At 38.9% G+C, this 20877-nt stretch overlaps 1 protein-coding gene and 1 long non-coding RNA gene across 4 annotated transcripts; one reads left to right on the top strand and one right to left on the bottom strand.

Moving 5' to 3' along the window:
• Positions 1–843: 843 nt before the first annotated feature.
• On the top strand, positions 844–19177 carry LOC110056880 (small ribosomal subunit protein uS10m-like). 3 transcript variants are annotated; one of them, XM_089292839.1, is made up of 9 exons: positions 895–971; positions 1621–1655; positions 3784–3851; positions 4472–4521; positions 5349–5422; positions 6878–7008; positions 8868–8976; positions 9757–9846; positions 18499–19177. In XM_089292839.1, the coding sequence occupies exons 2-9, from the start codon at positions 1653–1655 to the stop codon at positions 18607–18609; spliced, it is 636 nt and encodes a 211-aa protein (XP_089148965.1). In that variant the 5' UTR covers positions 895–971; positions 1621–1652; the 3' UTR covers positions 18610–19177. The 3 variants fall into 3 exon arrangements, 2 of the variants coding, with proteins under 2 accessions (XP_089148964.1, XP_089148965.1); XM_089292838.1 differs by lacking the exon at positions 1621–1655 and having other exon boundaries at positions 844–971; XR_016208168.1 differs by lacking the exons at positions 895–971; positions 1621–1655; positions 3784–3851; ... (3 more) ...; positions 8868–8976; positions 9757–9846 and adding an exon at positions 12079–17952 and having other exon boundaries at positions 18499–18638.
• On the bottom strand, positions 9066–11095 carry LOC149111180 (uncharacterized). The gene is made up of 2 exons (XR_016208169.1): positions 11015–11095; positions 9066–10934 (listed from the first exon to the last, which is right to left on the bottom strand). It is a non-coding gene; the product is annotated as an uncharacterized LOC149111180 (long non-coding RNA).
• Positions 19178–20877: the final 1700 nt, after the last annotated feature.

Below are 20877 nucleotides of genomic sequence, written 5' to 3'. Positions count from 1 at the left end.
TTATTCCGTTCAACTCTGAATGATAACTGGATGGCTTCGGCATTAAACCCAAATTATGCTGCACAGAATAAACCCGTAAAAAATACAGTACCCTTTTTAAAGCTTCAGTGCAGCTATGTCATAATTTTAAGCAAAAATAGACCATTACTTTTACTTTTTATATGAACCGTACTGCCCACCGCGCCACTGACCTTAGAAAGTCCTGTATGAGTGCTGTACGCGAGGAAGAGATCCGAAAAAACGAGTGCGACCCAACTAGAAAAGCGTACGGAGCCCCAAATTCGACGCAAGTTAAAATTAGCGACAGAAAGAGTTTAGTTTCTGAAGATTATAATTTTTCTAAAATGAGTGTTGAAGGTAAACATTCTAGCCGGAATTTTTACTATTTGGCCGGAACTATCCGATACAGGACTTCTTCACTTGTCAGCTTACCCCGAAAGCACAGAAAGAAAGTCGACACTTCTCACAATTGTAGAGCAAACTCGAAATAGGATTAAAATAGATGTGGATTGATCGGACAAAGATTGCTCCCGGAGAAAAAAATGTTTTGACCTCAAAAATTTGCAGACATGGTCTTAAATACTCTTTTTCTTTGGCCATCGTAGCTTCATAAGAATTCACCGCAGTTTGCGTGTTATTTCTTATTAAGACACGGTTTTGTTGTTAACTAGCTACTGTCCGTATTGACGTATTGATAATTAGTTATATCTCACTTCACTATTCTTATAATCAATGCTCTTTTTAGTTTCACCTCAGAATTATCCCTGGAGGTCAAGGATAATTGTTCAAATGTGTTTTTTTCCAGGGAAAACTTCTCAGGCTAGGCCACTGACTCGGCTTGGGGAATGAGCCCACGCTCACATCTCGAAAGAGCAGCAGGAATACCGCCAAAAAAGCGGCACGGTTGCTAAGCAGTAAATATGGCGGCTTCAATGATTGTCTTGCGGTGTTCAAACTGTCAGCAGTTCAAGGTGAGTTATCGAAATCTGCTGAATTATGTCTGAATTTCAGTTGTTATAATGATCGAAATAATTTCTTTAATTTTCCATATTTGCCAGGCAATGTTGATCGTTCTGCCCCTTGTAGATAGTGTCTAAAAATTCTAAGCCAACAAATTCGTCGTTTCGCAAAACCTTCATCAATCTCTGTAGAAATGCATAAGCTTATTAAAATACTGGAAAAACCGTCTGTGGAGAAGGCTGTCGAATGGCTTGATCGTTGAAGCAGTTCCTGAAGAATTGCTTATATGTGGGCATAAGCTTGCTACTTTAATTTCTTTTGCTTTTTATGTATCAATCTTGTTGACTTACACTTGTACATGGTGTACTTATCTGATATCAGCACGCAATGTGTGTACAACATTGCACTAGAAAGTTAATCAGAAGCTACATGACAAACAAAAGTTTCTTAATAGAACCAAAGTCAATCAATCAGAAATATGTTTAGTTTGTTTTTCAAGATGGACCTAAAGTCAAATAAGTAATGCCAGGTCCCACCATTTATTGCAGGACGTCCCATAGATAGTCTGTATGGTTTACCCCAGAACCCATTTTAAAATACAGACATTACTTTTCTTTGGATATCATTATTTTGTTAAGAAATTGTTTCTTTATTTATGAGGATCTCCCAGGGGTTTTCTGGAACAAGAAAACATGGTAATGTATTATTTCAAGGGAATGAGGGATATTAATTTTTTTGAGTAACACTTAACTACATTAACAGGTCACGTGAATCTCTCCTTTCATCCCTTGCAATGCTTGACGATTTCAGCAAAGTCTCTGGCCTCAGACTCAATGATAAGAAAACGGAAGCTCTATGGATTGGCGCAAGTATTGGAAGTGATAAAATTCTGTTATCAGGAAAAGAGCTTAAATTGCCAAAAGACAAAGTAAAATCCCTAGGTCTATGGATTTCAACAGATCCCGAACTATCTGCCTCTTTAAACTACAATGAGAAACTTGAAAAAGTGAAAGAAATCCTGAGATGCTGGAAATACCGCCGACTCACATTGTTAGGGAAAATCACTGTTATCAAATCACTAGTGGTCTCCCAATTGGTTTATCTACTCTCGCCTCTTCGCTCAAACTACAGGGTTTTAAAAGAAATAAATGATTTACTCTACACTTTTCTATGGAATGGTAAAGGCAACAAGATAAAACGGAAGGTAATGATCAATGATTTCGGTGGTGGTGGCCTAAAAATGATTGATATTAGTTCCTTCAATAAATCTCTCAAAACCACATGGATTAAAAAATATTTAGATAACAACAATAAGGGAAAATGGAAAATCTTTTTTGATATAACCCTAAAAAAATATGGCTGTCAAAACTTTTTTTCCTACAACCTCAACATTAGAGACACCTTATCGACAATAACAACTTCGGATGCCTTTTTAAAAGAACTATTAGGAATCTGGGCAGAAGTTAACTTTGAACCTGAAATAACATCGAAAGATCACTTTCTGGATCAACAACTTTGGCATAACTCCCTAATAAAGATAGCCAACAAAACAGTTTTTTTTAAAAATTGGTTCACCAAGGGAATAACTCGGGTGAAACATCTTTTAGGACCGGACAACAACTTTCTCTCGTTAAATGATTTCCGCAGTAAGTGTGAAATAGACCCTCGCTCTCTCAGCTTCTACGGATTAATATCGGCTGTAAAGTCTCTTCGGACTGATTCTAATTTTCAAGATTTACAGAACACTGACCACGAATATGAGCCACTTACAACAAGAATTTTGCAGGTCAAAAAAGCAACTACAATAATATATAAAAAACTGATTAGTAACAAGAGTTTAACCCCAGAGTCAAATCAAAAGAAGTGGCTAGAGGATTGTGGCCTACCAATAAATGACAACATAAATTGGAATGCTGCCTATCTTTTAGCTAAAAAATGCACAAAGAGCACTAAGCTGATAGAGTTTCAGTTTAAATTCTTACATAGACGTGTACCAACCAATAACTTTTTATTTAGAATAGGTCTACAGGGCGATGAAAAGTGCAGTTTTTGTCACACCTCCTCTGAGTCAATAATTCATCTTTTTTGGTCATGCCGTCAAACATCTCACTTTTGGAATAAACTTACTGAATGGCTGAAAAACTTAAATTTACTTCCTAGAGATTATGCTTTGACAAATATTACTGCTTTGGGTCTGAGGCCAGATATCTCTCAATTTGCGCTTCTTATAAATTACTGCTTTCTCTTAGCACGATATCACATATGGCTCGCTAAAACAAAAAATGATCATCCAAATCTTACGCTTTTCATATGCACACTAAAATTACAATATGAGATAGAAACAAAAAGTGGAGACACGAAGAAATGGAAACCTCTTACAGGATACATGAGGATTTAATTAATATTTTAGATTATATTTTCTGTAGGGTTATCTATCTCCTACCCATTAATCTATTTCTAATCTCCTGTCAGATGCATAACTCATTTTACTTTTAATGTACCACATGCCTTTGGTCTGTTTTTTTATGTTTCTGTACTACAACCTCAAGCTGTAATGATAACTAGCTATTTTTCTTCTCAGTTTTTTTTTTTTTTCTTTGCCCCTTGTCGTCACTGTATTTCTTAATTGTGTAAGTCGTGTAACTGTATTTGTTAGTAATGTAAGTCGTTTAGTTATTGTAATTTAAATAGTGTAAATAATTAGAGCAATATAATGTAAATAGAGTTAGTGTTGTAAGTAAGCATTGGTTTCCCTTGTGTTATTGCAAATAAATAAAAAAAAAAATAAAAAAATAAAATAAATTATTTAACTTTTGCCTACAGATGAATTTAGTTGCAAGATGTGTATCCAGGGGTATTTTTACAAGTCACCATATTGGTTCTGTTTCCAGGTGAGTTAGGACTAAGAATTTGTCTTTTAGAACTGATAAAACCTGCCAAACCTTGGAGTGGTTGCAAGAATATTAAGGTTGTGTTTTATGTGGATGAACTGTTGGGCTTTTTCGTGTTCTATTAGGAAAAACTGTTTTCAGTTAGTTTGGTTCATGAACATTTTCAACAGGCCTCAAACCAGGTTTAAATGGTTGAAAAAGCATTTATGTGATCATACAGCATGATTGTAGCTCGCGTAAGGACCATTTTCAGGAGTTACGGTGTTTCAACCGAAAATGGTTGGAAAAGTGTTCTATTGAGAAACGTCAAGCATATCAACCCAAACTGGTTGCGATTAAAATGGTTGATCCCAATGGAACATGATGTAACACTGGGCTAAAAAATTGTCTTATCAGTTGAATCCATCCTTGTCAAGTCATCCCTTATCCATAACCCTTCCTCATCTCTGACTTTTAACTCTTACTGTTTATCTTTAAACTGTCCTCTTTCACACCACACCCATTACATCTTAATAATCTCACTCCTCACATCATATAGACACTTAAAATTATGTCTTTGGTACATGCATTACTAATGTTTGACTGTGTTTCACTGAATAGCTATTTTGTCATGATTATAGGTTAACACTTTCCTGTACGAGCCATTCATTGGCATATTGGCTTAAATCAGGTACGCAGAAGGCATGACAATCAGAGTTAGCACATACTCATTTTATAGTCATATAAAGTGACTGTCTTCAATATACTTGCATGTTAAATGTCATGTATATTGAAAAACATGACAACTGTGGGTTGTTATATGTTGCAGATGTGAAAGTCAGCCTTAAAGGCTCTTAATTTGAAATGATATACATGTATATAAACTGAGGGAAAAGATTCCCAACAAATCTTTTGGCATGAACGTGGCTACTGGCATGTACAAGGCATTAATAACCCTTTAAAGTTAAATTTTGGCATGTTAACTCTGAGCTGCTGAATCAAATTCCATAGTTTCAGAACTTACTTTTGTTGTGATGTGGCTCAAGTATTGCCTTGAAAGACATGTAAGACGAGCTAATGGAATGGTCTGCCACAATGGGCAACAAAAGTACGGAGAAAAACATATACAAAAATAACATATTTCAGTTCAATATCATTTTGACTAACTACGATGTGTTTTGGTTGCTGTGATAGTTCCTTGCAAAAGAACTTTGATTCTTGACAATAGTTGCAACCAAAAAACCTGACAGATGCTCAAACTTATAGCAATATGTGGGGAATTTAAAATAGAATACAAACTGTATAGGCAATATTTGCATACAATTTCTCTTGGATTTAAAATTTTATTCCACTTGTTAAAAAAGAACTGGAATTTAGAATTCATTTGTGATAGGTTGACATCAATTTGCTGTGGGAGGTTGCCTTTAAAGTTTTTTCTCTTTTCCTTAAATTTTGAACTACAGTTGTACATGTACATATGAAGTACACTTATCTGTGACATCTGTATTTTATTGTTAGATTCACCATTCAGATCACTTCTACCACAGATGAAAGGGAACAGGTGTAAGTTTGCAACAAAAACAGAAACTGAGGTAGTTACAATTAATTCTTTAATTTTATCAGTTTATTTAGAATGATATCTTTATTTATTTAGAATGATATCTTTATTACAACCTTCTTGTTAATAAGACTGAGTTTTGGTGCTTGAAATAATGTAAAAACCTACCCTGTAGATATCAACCAAAATCTGCTGCAACCTCGCAGGAGCAAAAAAAATACAATTTTCAAAATATTTATCTGCACATTTACATTTGTTTTATACTGTTACTGACAGTATACTGTAGACTACATTCCACTCTTTCTCTGATTGGTTGAAAATCATGTTTTATCATATTGCTGTTGAACTGATTTAATAAGGACACCAAGGAGACATAGTTGAGTGTTAATGTACTCCATACTCTAGAGGTAGAGATTATCCTTTGAATTCTGGTTTCTCTGGGACAAACTGTCCATGCTGAACTACTTTTTTCCAAATTTAACTTATATCGTGAAGTAAGTAATGAAGCCACAGCCATATGTTACATTGTTTGTCAAACAAGAAACAATCTAGTTAAAATAATAAAGTGTATCATCGTTTGTCTCATGATGTAGTCACTTGAGATGTAGATCGCGATCTATATCTCAAGTGTCTACATCATGAGACAAATGATAATACACTTTATTATTGCATGTACCACAATGAATAGCAACGACCTTTTCCTCGACAACAATCTAGTTGTTGGGAACAGTCAAGAAATGTCGAAACTTGTGTCACTCTTTCACTTGTGTGTCACTCAATTCAAAGTTTTTCTCATTTCTCATTCTTGACAGTGTAAAAGTATGGCTTCTTTATTTTTTACTCTAAAATCCCAAGTTAAAGCCTTGGCTTATATAACTTCATTAAGGGGTTTTTGGAGAGGGCTCATATGCAGGGGAGGGGGGGGGGGGGGCATATAAGCGAAAAAAAAAAAAATGTTTTGGAATGATGAGATAAAATGTATCTTAGAAACGAATTAAAGTTAACATACCATTGCATTTAGAACTATTACCCTACTACCCTATAACTCTATTATTGCCCTATTACCCTGTTAGCCTATAACTTTCAATTATTAAAAATTTTGTTGTTTGTAAAGAAATGTAAAAGGAATACACTTTTACATTAGATGGGCATATATCCAGGAGGGGCTTATATCCAGGATAATATCTTTGTTAGCAAATAGAAGGGCTTATATTCAGAGGGGGGGGGGGGTATAACCAGGGGGCTTTAACATAGCCTGCAGAACATGCATAATCTTTTTGTGTATTTTAGGTGAACAGAAGCAAAAGGGAGGCAAAAAAGGGAGGGGGAAAAGAAAGGCGAGCATGAAGCGCAAGTTGTGCGCAAGGGGAAGAGCAGGAAAAAAAATGGGATTTTATGGTCTTTGTTTAAATGGACTTTTAGTTATAATTACTTTGAATCATTTGTTATTATTAATATTTCAACAATACTTAATTTATTGTCTTGACAGTCGCAGGAAAGTCCCCTGGCATATTCCAATTTGCTGATCACGCTAGAAGGTTTGGATGATGGTGTTCTGGATCATTACTGTCAGTTTGTAATCAGTGCATGCAAGATGATGAAACTACAAGTTAACAAGAAGTATGTTCACTTGTTATTAAGTATTGCTTAATAATGTATAAGGTTTACTGTAGTTTGCTACTCTCTCTTGAACCATGAAGACTAGACATTTGTGTTTATTTACTTATTTAAAAGTGGAGCTCCTGTGCACCTATGGCACGCAAGCGGAGCCTCATACCTAACAAAATTTGGTAACCCATTGATCTAAAACATTTGGTTGTCAAGTGACTGGCTGTACGTCCGTCTGTCTGTCCAATTGGATCGCAGACTCAAGCCAGGATATTACTGTGGGGGAAAAGGAGGGAGTACATGTACATGCAGAGGCAATATTTCAGCGCACAATTTGACCCCTGGCTTGCACAATCATCTCTTATTGAGATGATTGGAAAGTTCCTAATATATTGCATATGTAATGTAATTTTACAATCTTGGAAACTGGAAAAAAAAATAGTGAAACCACATGCTGAACAACAATATATATATATGCTCACAATTGATGGGGTACATGGAAAAAGACCCTAAGTGACATCTGATAGACTGCAAGATTCTCCTAGAAAATCACCTTTCACTTCCTTGTACAAAAAAGGAGAATTTGACATGAGATCAAGAGTTGCACTCCTCCAGCTGATCCAAGAGAAAATTTTTTTTTTTTTATGGCAAACTTATTGCAATTAGGAGCCCAACTTTTAGGCTTGGCTATCATACTCTTAATTGCATTTTTGTGATGATTATCCTATGAGGGTATTGCATGTTCTGTGTTAGCAAGAGGATTTAGCATTTGTACAGTGTAAGATCACTTATCCTTTTCTTTATTATATTTATGAAGAGCCCCTTTTAAGTAATAATAAAAAAAATTCACAAAAAATGTGTCCATGGTAATCACACGTTTCTTATGGGTTGTGAGCTAACTACTGCCCTTTCGTTGCTACCATCAGAAAACCTGTTTGTGGAATATAATTTCATGATGCAGCTTTTTACCTTGAGCAGTTTTTGTTGCCTTTAGACCTTGAGAATTGCAGTTCTACCAAATTTGTTGTTTCAATGCAATAATATTGAGTTGTGGTGTAAATTCACGTTTGGTTTAAAATAATATTGAAACATAGTTTGAAGTTACATGCAGATTTCTCAAACTCATTAACAATTCATCAAGTTTCAACAAAGGAAATCATGACCGTGATGGTGTTTGGATATCTGATCTTAATTAGTATAGATTTTTACGAATTTATTTCTCCGTTTTCTCCTTAGTTTTAGTTTCGATTCAGAAGATACATCAAACACTCAAGACCGTGTTTGACCACATTTCCAAACACCTCAAAGTTCGTCAAAAATACTTCGCTGCGCGTCATATTTTCCACTCTCTTCTCGGTGTTTGGAAATGTGGTCAAACACGGTCTTTTGTGTCTGATATATTACATAACAGTGAGCACAAGACAAAGGAAAATAAATAAAACTGGTCTCAAACTGGGGAGGTACATTGGTAGGAAATACAAAACAGTAACTTCATTTTACCAAACAAAACCACTTAAGCTTCTGCAGGAAAAAAATCATGAAATTTGAAAGAAAACAATTGAGCTGTCAGGTGGAAAACACAACTTTAGGGTACCGAGCACACTTCCTCCGATTCAAATCACTGTTATCTTCATCTTGTAAATCTGTCAAAAGGTTATTAGTGCAGTCATCAAATTTTCCATTTGTATGCTCCTTGCAGTGAAGCTGTAGCAAAACTGCAAAACTAGATTTCCTTGTGAGCAGGTTTTTCCTGGAAATTTTGAAACTTAATACATGCAAAATACAGCTCCTGAATTATCAGGAAATAAAGTACATGTGAAAATTAGTAAGAATTAAGAATAAGGTACTGATTGTACATGTAATCTTTTAAGATTCAACCTTGTAACAGAGAACTTCAGTCAAACACTGGCCTTCCCTCCAGACAGCTACAAAAAAGGCAATGTGACATACCATTTTAAGAAACATGGCCGGATGATACAGGTCAGTGTCACAGGAAATTTCAGAATACCGCAATACATATTATATACACGTGTTGCCCGTAATAAAATCTCATTAACTACCGCCATTAATTAATGTCCTGGACAATAATTTATTTTATTATATGACTTAGCTCCATGAGCAGGCAAAGTTAACCAAATCCTGTGCCGTGATTGGCTACCCGAGCAGACAAGATGGCGATATGTTGCCCGCTTGGGACTACCCACTGTGTCCCACCAGAAAAATTCCCCCGAAAGCCATATTACAAATCCTTTATTGACCAAGCTTGTACGGTCAAGATGGCTGGATATCGGCTTTGTTCTTTTTGAATGCGGGTTTATGGACTGAGACTCTGTCCCATATTTTTATATGTCTAAAACATAGTTGTAGTCATGGTGTTCATGTATGCCTCGTCATGATATCAACTCCTACATTGCATCGTCTCCTATCCCCCCAGGAGAATGAATTTTGTTCTCCTGGGGGAATAGGCCAGGAATCAAATTACACAAAGCTATACAAAGAGAATAAATCGTTACACAGTCACCCTCCTCTCTGTAAAAAGGTATTATTCCAGGTACTTAAAATGAGGACAATACCTTGTCAGATTCACACAAAGGCCGACAATATGTCATTTGCATTTAAGTATTTACCTTTCGCTACTTACAACGCAGAAAAACATGATTGTTATGAGAGTTGTGGAAAAATTGATAGCCCGTGTGAAGGATTTGTTGGCATAACTTGTGTTCAGTATCCTTGGTGTTTACATTGTATTCCTGTACACAGGTTGCACAGCTTCCAGCAGAGAAGTCAGATATCTTCATTCAGTATTTACAAGATAACATCCCTCCAGGTGTATCACTACACATGGAGCTGGTAAGGAAAGATTTCCAACTCGTTTGAATTTCTTTTACACTTAAAGTAAAGAAAAGTAAAGTAAAGTAAAACTTTGTTTAGCCGGGTGGCCCATTCAGCGTTGCGGCTGGCAACCAGAGGGGCCCTGGTAATAAATATTACAATCATAAACATTGCAAATATACATAGGTAAAAAATCGAATTTACAGTCCACTCCCGATAACTCGATTCTCGCGTTAACTCGAAGCAATTTTTGTTTCCCTTCAGGTCATTTTCTATATAATTTTACCCTCTGTAACTCGAACCATGAGCATGAGAGCTTTGTACCAGTAGCCAGTACAAGCAGCCCTCCATTGTTCTCTCTAAAAAACCTGCACCGTTCACAGTTCCTGGGCTTCTCCCTGTTGCTTTCCTTTGTTATATTTTTCACATTACGCTACGTTCCGATTTATACAGTAATTTAGAGATGTATGGTTTTATTTTCACTGGACTTCTCTATTCTGTAATTAAATTTGATTAAAATGTACACTGCATGAATGGAAAAACATTTTAAAAACACCGTTGTATTCCTTTTTCCGGTCATTTGTTCTCAACTCCCTATAAGTCGAACCTTTTTCAATTTCCCTTGAAGGTTCGAGTTATCAGGAGTCGACTGTATATTTAATAAGAAGTTAGGGAAATACAGGTATATGCTAAAAATGCTAAAATTTTGAATTTTTGTTGGCAGAGAATTAAAAAGCACTGACCTTCAGGGCACTATATGATAATTGTTATGTCGTTTATATTAGTATCAACTGGCAAACCTCGCAAATAATTGAAATCGGATTGAATCATCTTTTCTATTTTTTTCGTATTGTTTTATTCTGATTGACACCTAGTACATGAACACAAGATAAGAATGTGTGGGAGAACAAGGTGTTTATAACAAATACACACTTACCTTTTAGACATCTCAAAAACATGACCCTCATTGTTTTTGGAGGAAGTGTCAAGTTGTAAGGTTCTGGTCTACTAAAAAGTCACAGTTTCAAGCTCTCTATCCAGGGGCCCGTTTCTCGAAAGCCCGGAAACTCCTCAGGCCCGGAAAGCCATTTTCCGTTCATCTGTATCTAAAAGGTTATGAGAAAATTCGCCGTTCCACAGACAGTTCTTTATTATTTGAAAAATTATAGAAAACACCGACAGTAACCTCTTTTCAGTTTACAGCTAGAGATCTTAAGTTTTGCTCTTCATTGTACTTTGCCGATTCTTTGTATACCTGAGTGTGTGCAACGCTGTTTCACTAACTTTCATTTGGAAGACAAGTAGTTCGTTATCGGGTCATTTGAGTTTCTTTTTATTATTGAAATCTACCTTCCGTTCCCCCAGAAACTAGCCAGCTGAACTACTTTTCACTAATGAAGTTTTATTAGTTTTCTCGGAGGTTAGCCAGCTGAACTACTTTTCACTAATGGAGTTTTAATGCTTTCTATTCATAGGATAATTTTTCCTTGCTGTCGGTAACACCAATTTAGAATTTCAAATTTAAGTATCTCGCTTTTAATTTCCTAAGTTTGTTCTATCTTAATCCCAGCCTGTGTAATTTTAATCCTAGCACTCTATTTTTAATTTTGGAAGCCTCGTGGTGTTGATTAGAATTCGCTATCTTAATTAAGTACTTTCCGCTCGTATTGTTTACTTGAAGTTACATTAGCATATTGTAAACACTTGACGTGTAAAGGATGATATATAAGCAAGTACGTTTGTAAAGCTTTTTCGATTACATCGATTACATCGGCTACATCGTTACGATTTTACAGCGGCTACTCCGCCGAGTATGTCAGTTTCACCCTCGACATTAGAGTGCAGAATAAACTACTGTTGGACCAAGTTATGTCTCTTCCTTGACGTCCGTAGTGAAGACCATTGAAGTAGATCCTCGTGTACCAGGAAATCGTGACGAATTTCCGTTCCCGCAGCAAAGCAGTGCTCTCCAGAGTTAGATTCCCCCAGTTGTCAGTTCAAGTGTCCGTTCAGTCCGAGATTTACAGTGTTGCAGGAAAAACCTATCGTCACAGTAGTTCACCGAGAAAACTTATCGTCACAGTGATTGGAGAAGAGTGGTACTTTGTGGATCTTCCAAGGACGTTATCAAGGCGCCAGAGCAGATTCAAGTTCACCAAAGACGCTAGTTGTTGTAATCCCTTGAGTGCGAACAAAGGATAAAAGCCGCTCAAGCAACGTGAGTACAAAATCAATTCTTTGTCCTCATATATGAAGTCCGTGAAGAAAGTTTTTAGGAAGAAACTTTCGCCGTATAATTTACGAAGTAGGAAATCAGCCGTTCCCGTAGTTAAAGCCAGTACGCCTAAAGTAAATAAAGAAGTACAAGCTTCGTTGTCAGAAGAAGAGAATTGTACATTGTTGTGTGAATTACCATACTATCGAAGTGTCGTCCACGAGTCGTCGACGCACGCGTTAGATTTAAACGAGGAAATCCAGCCAAGCAAACCCAGCGACGGCCCACGTTTGTCCACCGCATTTTCCAGTCCAAGTCAGGCCGATAGTACGAACAGAGAAGCCATAAATATCAGTATAGATCAACGCCAAGAGTCGTCCATTGTTCAACCGAGTTCATCAAAACAAGCCACTCCCTGTGGACCGCGTGTAACAAGCGATAGCAGTTCCTTAGAAGACTTCACTCCAATTGACTCCAGGCAGTTACAGATTGGCCCTCAGATTGCTTTAGAAGTCGAAGAAATCAGCGAACCCGAAAACGAAGAGCCAGATCCAGAACAGAACTTGAGTTTCGCATACAACTCAAACCCGTTAATTAATTCGCAGTTGACTGGTCACAGTCAAGTAGGAGATAGCATAAATTATAAAAAATCAAAACAAAACAAAACAAATACTCGCCGAGGATCTTGTTCCAGCGACGAAATCGGAAACGAAGGTTTTGAACATCCATCTACAAGTAGTAGCAGAGAAGACAGCGAAGAAGAGGAGAGTGACGAAGGATCCCGTACACCCTATAAACCAGAACCAGAAGAAGTTATGGATCCACAGTTAATTCAAACTTTGACCGAAGCTCTACAACGGATTGGACAGCAACAACAGACGTCCATAGTTGTTCCAGAAACTATCAGGATACAACCTTTCCGTGGTTTGGATGGAGATGACGTTGTTGAATGGTTCGAAGTCTTCGAGAACCGTTTAAAACGGAGACGCATCCCCCTGGACAGCGAGAGTGCGTTAACAGAATTGGTGCTACATCTAGCCGGACCAGCCAAGGACTTCTACAGCGATTTAACCCCAGACGAGAAGGACACGCTCGAGAACGTAAAGCGAATCATGATAGAACACTACTCCAGCAAGGATCACGGCTATGGTCAGAGAGAATATCTGCTGAATAGGCGACAAGCTCCTAGTGAAACTCTGGATCATTACCTAACGGATATCTGTACTAAATTCCGCCGCCTTGGCTTAACAAACAAGGAGAAGATGACATATTTTTTGCAAGGTTTGCGTCCCGAAATCCGCCAGCTTGTGTACATGAAGGAACCGAAAACATTTGCCGAAGCCGAGAAAGCCGCCCGATTTGCAGAATCCATTTCTCGAGCTCCTCAATCGTCAGCCGCTGGTGCCGCAACTGAACACGAACTTATTGCTAACTTACTAAGCCAGAAAGCTGTCAAGGACGACAACGCGATTTTAACTAAGCTCGATGTCCTCATTAACGGACAGAATACCAAGACAGGGGACGATCAGATACAATCCTTAGTGTCAAGGCTTAACGGATTGATTGATAAAGCTACGAGACAACCAGCTGGTCCAATCACAGAAACAAAAACAGCGAGCCTGGCAGCGTATGCAGAACCCAACAAGAGGGAAAATCCGGATTTCATGCGCGAAATTCGACGAATGGAAGATAAGTTAGAAGAACTTTCTCGCCAGATGGATGCTCGGATTAAAGGGCTGGCTCGACGAAATCCGCCAAATCAGGTTGATCAGCCAAGACAACGAACACGAGAAGGTCGACCCATATGTTATACTTGTGGAAGAGTTGGACATATTCAACAAAACTGTAACCAGAGGTCTTCACGAGAAACCAGTAACTACGACCGATTCCAGCCGAACCAGCAGCGACGTCAAACAAGTGAAAATTATCCTTCCCGCTCAGGCTACAATCAATCCCAACGACGGAGCGAATTGCCTTCTCAGTTCAATGCAAGTGGCCCGCGAATGGCCGTGCTCGATGATGGAGATTACGAGGATAGTTTCGTCGCTCCGCTAGAACAAAATACAATTCACCAGACAATTCCAAAAGAAGGAGGCGAGTTTCCAAGAATAAACTGGAGCGATGTCGGATCGCAAATTGGCAAGGAACTATCTCAGCAGTTGCCAAATACGTCTCACTTGGTCCCAGAAGTGTTCCAGCAAGGTCAAGTAAAGGAAAACCAGTCGCCAACTGTGGTTATTGAAGTATCAAAACCACACTCCGAAAGTGGTCAACGAACAATGGAGCCGAATAATGAAAACAAAGCAACTGGTGAAGTAACAACCGCTGCCCGTCCCGAGCGCGAGTTGCCTGGAAACCTGGAAACTAAGCCCGAACCGGAAATACGTCAGCACCTGGTCGCTAGTCCACTGAAACCGAACGAACTCAGCGGAAACCAGAGGAGTAACTCACCACAGAGTCAGAAAAAACATGTCCCATTTCCTAACGCTGTACGCCGTACCAAAACCAGAATTACAGCAGATACGGATGTTATTGTTGACCTGTGCACGGACGGGAACATCGGGAATCCCTCGGTTCCAGATCCCTCTCAGCCAAAACATAGTACTTCCGCCGGAAGAGAATCCACTGAAGTCAACAATGACAGCTTGCCTAACCATAAGCCAGACCCTGTCCAGACAAAACGTGAAACTTCACCTTTAACCGATGAACAGTGTCACACTACAAATAATCAAGCTAAGCCACGTGACCTAACAGTCACCGCCCAGCTAAATGGTCAAGATATTAAGTTACTCGTAGATACCGGAGCAGGCGTGTCAGTAATTGATGAACAGTTTAAACGAGATATCTATAAAGGTGAACTACCCAAGTCAGGCTTCGCAGGTAACCCAAGCAATCAGCAACCACTAGAGTTGCAAACAAAGTTGGAGAAACTCAAAGTTGGAGAAAAAGTATCAAGAAAATTTGACGGAAGTCACGTCAGAGATGGAAATACAGGTAACATCGCCGCGTTTTCAGAAGCCAACAATAGAGAGACGTCGGAGTTGCTGATAGAAATTCGCCGAATGGAAAACGGTTTAGAAAATCTAAACCAACGAGTAAATCGCATGGACCGCCTCGCCCGACGTAACCGCACCGTGTGCTATAGGTGTGGACGCACTGGCCATATCCAATATAACTGTTACTATTATTACCAGCCAGAAAGCCCGTACCAGAACCAAGAAGGGAGCCAAGAGTACCATGCGAATTACAATCAGGAAGAAAATCAGCGTCTGACAACTCATCCCTCGGCGCGTTCGTCCGCATTAGATGCTCAGTATGCCCAGCGAGTTCTAAATTACCCTGACAACAAAGTAAGGAGTTCAGGATCAGCTGAACAAACCTCCTGTCAGCCAGTACGCACTTGCAACCTAACATTTGAAGGAGAAGAAAACTCGTTAGATCGTGTGTTAACCGCGCTACCAAAGCAAGACAAGACAAACAGCCAGGAAAATGCAGCAAGTACAACACAATCACAACAAGAAGTGAAGCTGACAAGAGCCAATAAGCGACAACCACAAATCTCACATAAGCAAGTACCTTTGCCCGCAACAAACCACGGTCAATCGAAGTCAGCAGCTCAGCCAAGCAACGATTTCTCGTCTGGTAAAAAGGATTTCAAGCTAAAGTGCAGTGATCTAACTACAGAAGGTGAAATAGCAGGCCAAGCAGTTCAGTTACTCGTGGATACTGGAGCGTGCGTATCAGCCATAAACGAACAGTTTTTCACGAAGATTTGTGGTCAATTCCCGCCTAATATGAGCGAAGGTTCCTTATCGGCTGTCCAGACAGTAAGCGGAGAGAAAGTCCCAGTCTTAGGAAAGATTACGATACCTTTACAGTTGCAAGCAACAGAATATACCTGTGAGTTTCATGTCATGCAGAACCTGACCTACGATGCTATTCTCGGTCGAGATTTTCTACAGAAAGAACGGAGCCCTTATTGATCTGGTAGACGGTACTCTTTCCTTCAAAGGAACAGGATACGTTGGAGAACAAGGCAGCACAGAGAATGTGCCAGTGATGGGAACCTTCCTTTCCCAGCATAACTTGAAAGAAAAGAACACTCTGGCCAGTTATGCAAATCTATCGCCTTTCCCAGAGATTTTAGAGTCCAAATTTGTTCAACGCAATGAAAAGAGCAAATTGATGTTTTCTCACCAGTCACTGCTACTTTTGCTGCTCATTGTCCTATACCTACTGACTGCTTCATGCACGCCACCCACGGAAAACAACGACAAGCCCGTTATTCAGAAACTGCCCAAGTTCTTCATCCAGGAAACCCCCAATGATATCCTTCAAGGTGTTCACGAACTTTGTACCCCAGTTAGCCCAGCAAATCGCAAGAGATCTGACCAGAGTGAAGCCCAAAATGAAAGAAACGTATCGAGAGCTAAAACGTTGAAGTGAGCCGTATCGCTCTTTGAAACCGTTGATGTTCAGAAAACCTTAAAGGCTATGTCTTCAAGCAAAGAAAACAGTTCTAGGTTACCACAAGAGATTCATGTCTACCGAAATGTAAAGAATCAAGAGAGCCAGTTTACCATTTACCAGGAATTTTGAGAGAGGAAGAGGTGTTGATGACATTGGAGAAGTAACGCATGATTGACGCATATAGACAAACAGGTTAATGAGAATGATATATCCTCACAGAAATGAGATTATAGGAGAGATTTCAGTGTCGAAGTAGACAAGTAGACAGTTTTTCCAAAAGAGACAAGCTAATGGAAAGAAATTTGATGAGGAATATTAAAATACCAAGAAAGATTTTTAGGAATTTTCTGGAGACCATTTTAACGCTTGTAAACCATGTTCAGATAGTCAAGTTGAGTTCTAAATTCCTTTTATACTTCTTGCTCGACCAGGAGGTCTCGATTTAAAGGTGGGAGGAATGTTATGAGAAAATTCGCCGTTCCACAGACAGTTCTTTATTATTTGAAAAATTATAGAAAACACCGACAGTAACCTCTTTTCAGTTTACAGCTAGAGATCTTAAGTTTTGCTCTTCATTGTACTTTGCCGATTCTTTGTATACCTGAGTGTGTGCAACGCTGTTTCACTAACTTTCATTTGGAAGACAAGTAGTTCGTTATCGGGTCATTTGAGTTTCTTTTTATTATTGAAATCTACCTTCCGTTCCCCCAGAAACTAGCCAGCTGAACTACTTTTCACTAATGAAGTTTTATTAGTTTTCTCGGAGGTTAGCCAGCTGAACTACTTTTCACTAATGGAGTTTTAATGCTTTCTATTCATAGGATAATTTTTCCTTGCTGTCGGTAACACCAATTTAGAATTTCAAATTTAAGTATCTCGCTTTTAATTTCCTAAGTTTGTTCTATCTTAATCCCAGCCTGTGTAATTTTAATCCTAGCACTCTATTTTTAATTTTGGAAGCCTCGTGGTGTTGATTAGAATTCGCTATCTTAATTAAGTACTTTCCGCTCGTATTGTTTACTTGAAGTTACATTAGCATATTGTAAACACTTGACGTGTAAAGGATGATATATAAGCAAGTACGTTTGTAAAGCTTTTTCGATTACATCGATTACATCGGCTACATCGTTACGATTTTACAGCGGCTACTCCGCCGAGTATGTCAGTTTCACCCTCGACATTAGAGTGCAGAATAAACTACTGTTGGACCAAGTTATGTCTCTTCCTTGACGTCCGTAGTGAAGACCATTGAAGTAGATCCTCGTGTACCAGGAAATCGTGACGAATTTCCGTTCCCGCAGCAAAGCAGTGCTCTCCAGAGTTAGATTCCCCCAGTTGTCAGTTCAAGTGTCCGTTCAGTCCGAGATTTACAGTGTTGCAGGAAAAACCTATCGTCACAGTAGTTCACCGAGAAAACTTATCGTCACAAAAACAGAAAGGTGTGTACGCCTGAAACTTCTTGTATGCAAGAAGACAACTTCTGATCATATTAAGAATACGTGAATAAAACAGCTCTGTAATCATAAGGTTTGAGATTTTGCTATGGCTTCCCGGGTGCGAAAACTTTCGGGACCTTCGAGAAACGGGCCCCAGGGCTCCATTCTGCCACTAGTTGTTCAGCCAGTCGACTATAACAGGAGGTCATGGGTTTGAGCTTGGGCAAATAAAAGTTTGTTTGCTAAAGTTTGCTAACTTGAGAATTCTGGTCTGAGCACAAATGCTCGTAAATCCTTGTTGAAAAATGTCTAGTGGTCGCAGCGACTTAACAGATACTGGCAACCTGCACTTAAAAATTTAAAGACCGACAAAACAAGATCGCAGAAAAGTGAAACGGGAGTAAATTCTGAACAGGAATCAAGGAGTTATTACATGTATCTTTGCGCATTTTGGCGTTGTTTTACAGGTCAGAGTAGCAATAGTAGTTATGTTAGTACTATACCTAAGAATTTCATGGTTGCAAATAGCGTCTGGCTTTTTATCAACAGAAAAAGTGGCAAGATTTTGTTGCACCTCCTGATCCAAGACTTCTAGAACAAGAAAGGCTAGAAAGAGAAAAGATTGAAGCGTGGAAGAGAAAGAACCAGGAAGACAAATGAAGTAGCATACACAAAGGATTATGAAAGAACCCTAAAGAGAACTTGCCATGCAATATCCTCTGATTCTAACCCGAGCTCTTAGGCTTATGTAACAAATAACCCAGACTACATCTTAACTGAGGTGATTCTGAAATAATGGTCGAAGAGACGGAAAGTCTCGAAAGATAATTGGAAGAAGAAAAGTGGGATAAATTGTCAAAATGAACTGTTTCCGTGACCTCAAACCTTTTATTTACTGTTCTGGACATAATATTTTGGGTGATTCTGAACTGATAAACCTTCGGTACCAACTGAGTTTGCTTTAAACACGGAATGGTCTAATAGAGATGTCAGTGACGTGACGAGGACTGTGAGACCTGTAACGCGATATTAGTGCGAGTTTAGTGGTGGGCAAAAAGCGACGACAGCCACAGGTCTCGCAAGCTCCTTGGGATCCGTCAACATTATAATAACTTACATTCAGTCGCGTAACACTGTGGAAATATAACAGTTAGAATGGGAGTGTAACGATGTTTCATAACAATTCGAAATATGGAAAAGCAATCCAATATAAACGACTTACTTTGGACTCTTCTGTGGGCTGGTTGTGTTCCCGTGGCGTTTCGGGCCGTTCAGTAAAAATAAAACTCACTGAAATCGCCTTGAAACGGCCCCAAAACGGCCCCAAAACAACGGAAACAAGTTGAAACATAAGTACTCAAAAAATGGAGTCTTATCCAAAATCAGCCATTGCTGAAGATGATTTACAAAACGCCTATTATAACATTCAAGAGAGAGAAATCGTTTGAACACATGCTTGTCAGAGCAAACTTTCGAAGACTATTAAATAGGACCCAATCGCTAAACTACATGTACACGTTGGCGAGTATGTGTACGTGTGGGCCCGTCAATAACCTTTTCAATCAGTGCTAGTTTGCCTCCTTTCCCCACCAAACAATTCAAACAGGTATTTAGTTATTGTAATGATTTCATTATCTTGATCAAGGTGTGTGGTTGAAAAATATTCTTTTGACGGTTTTGGCTATTTCTGAAGGCAAACTAATTGCTTCATCCTTTAGGTTAAACGAACCCCTTTTTGATGCGTGTAGTGAAAAATCCTATTTTTCAATACCGGTCACCTTTGCCTCTTCAGTATGATCATGATTGCGCTTCCAAAGCCATTTAACCTAGCAATGGTACAGTTTTGGCCCGTCAGTGCAGAGGCTAAGTTAGAAGCAAAAGTTTCCAAATAAACACTTTGCCGACTTTTTCATGCAAAAGTCTCCACACGAAACAAGCATCAGAGCAACATATGCAGACGCAGCAAGGTGTTGATAACCTGCAACCTTTGCTAGGAAAATGTCCTGACAAAAGGCGTTAATTAGCAACACCTTACTGCGTCTGCATATGTTGCTTATGTGCCACTTAATGACAAGCAGCCACCCTACCCTCCCTGCTCCTCCCCCAACCCCTACCATTAAGCTGGGCTGCAAAACAGTTTTCATTTTCTCAGTTGTAGGAAATAGGAGTGGCTGGTAGGAGAGATTTCTTGGATTTTTACCACGCCCCCACTGACCTGGCTGGGCGGAAAAGCGGAGTTTCCACTGTTGAGTAATCAGAATACCTCAAAGAGGCTGCATTTTCCAATTCATCATGAATTGATCATCAGCAAGATGCTTGAAAAAATTATCCAGGCCGTTCATCAGGACTAGTTTCTTTCCACGAATTGATTGACTCCACTCAAACCATAACGATGTCTTTGTCTCCTCCATTTTTGCCATCACGGTAAAATAACTTTTCTGTCTTTAATAATACCAACCATAAGGTTGTTTGTATACGGAAGGCAGAATGTTATTTTTAGTCTGAGGAAGGGGGAAGGGCAGACTCAAAACGTTGCAGGGCACAACAGCGATTTTAACAGGAAATCATAATCTACCAAAAAGTAGGAGGGTGGGGGACTAATTCACCCGTAAAGTTACAATGTTGCAAATAACAATCCTCAACTGCAATCTTAAAAAAAAAACACCAGAGAAAGAAAGTACTTCTTGTTGACTTTCACTTTCTGTTACAACTTTATGCAGTGTGGATCATTGATCATGGTTCGAGCGAGTCTATCAACATTAAAAGAAACGCATTAACCTTGAAAAGGAAAGCTTGAAGTTAGAAATTCAAAAGGGGTAATAATTTTGCGTCATTGCTAGAATAGCAGTAAAATGGAACAGCCTCCCTCAAACCCTCAAAAATACCCCTTTCTTGTTTTTTTTTCTCCTGGCAAGATCTTTGAACAAG

This window comes from Orbicella faveolata, unplaced genomic scaffold (assembly GCF_042242905.1).
Source record: "Orbicella faveolata isolate gen_17 unplaced genomic scaffold, um_ofav_v1 contig_24, whole genome shotgun sequence".
Classification (NCBI taxonomy): domain Eukaryota; kingdom Metazoa; phylum Cnidaria; class Anthozoa; order Scleractinia; family Merulinidae; genus Orbicella; species Orbicella faveolata.
This window is presented reverse-complemented; position numbering and strand designations above follow the sequence as displayed.

What these genes read in the sequence shown, in the direction of transcription:
- LOC110056880 (XM_089292838.1), top strand. Translation starts at nt 921, where the DNA reads ATGGCGGCTTCAATGATTGTCTTGCGGTGTTCAAACTGTCAGCAGTTC. An exon ending in GGCATATTGGCTTAAATCAG is followed by an intron (nt 4,522 to 5,348) that starts GTACGCAGAAGG and finishes TTTTATTGTTAG; the next exon opens with ATTCACCATTCAGATCACTT. An exon ending in CAACAAAAACAGAAACTGAG is followed by an intron (nt 5,423 to 6,877) that starts GTAGTTACAATT and finishes TTGTCTTGACAG; the next exon opens with TCGCAGGAAAGTCCCCTGGC.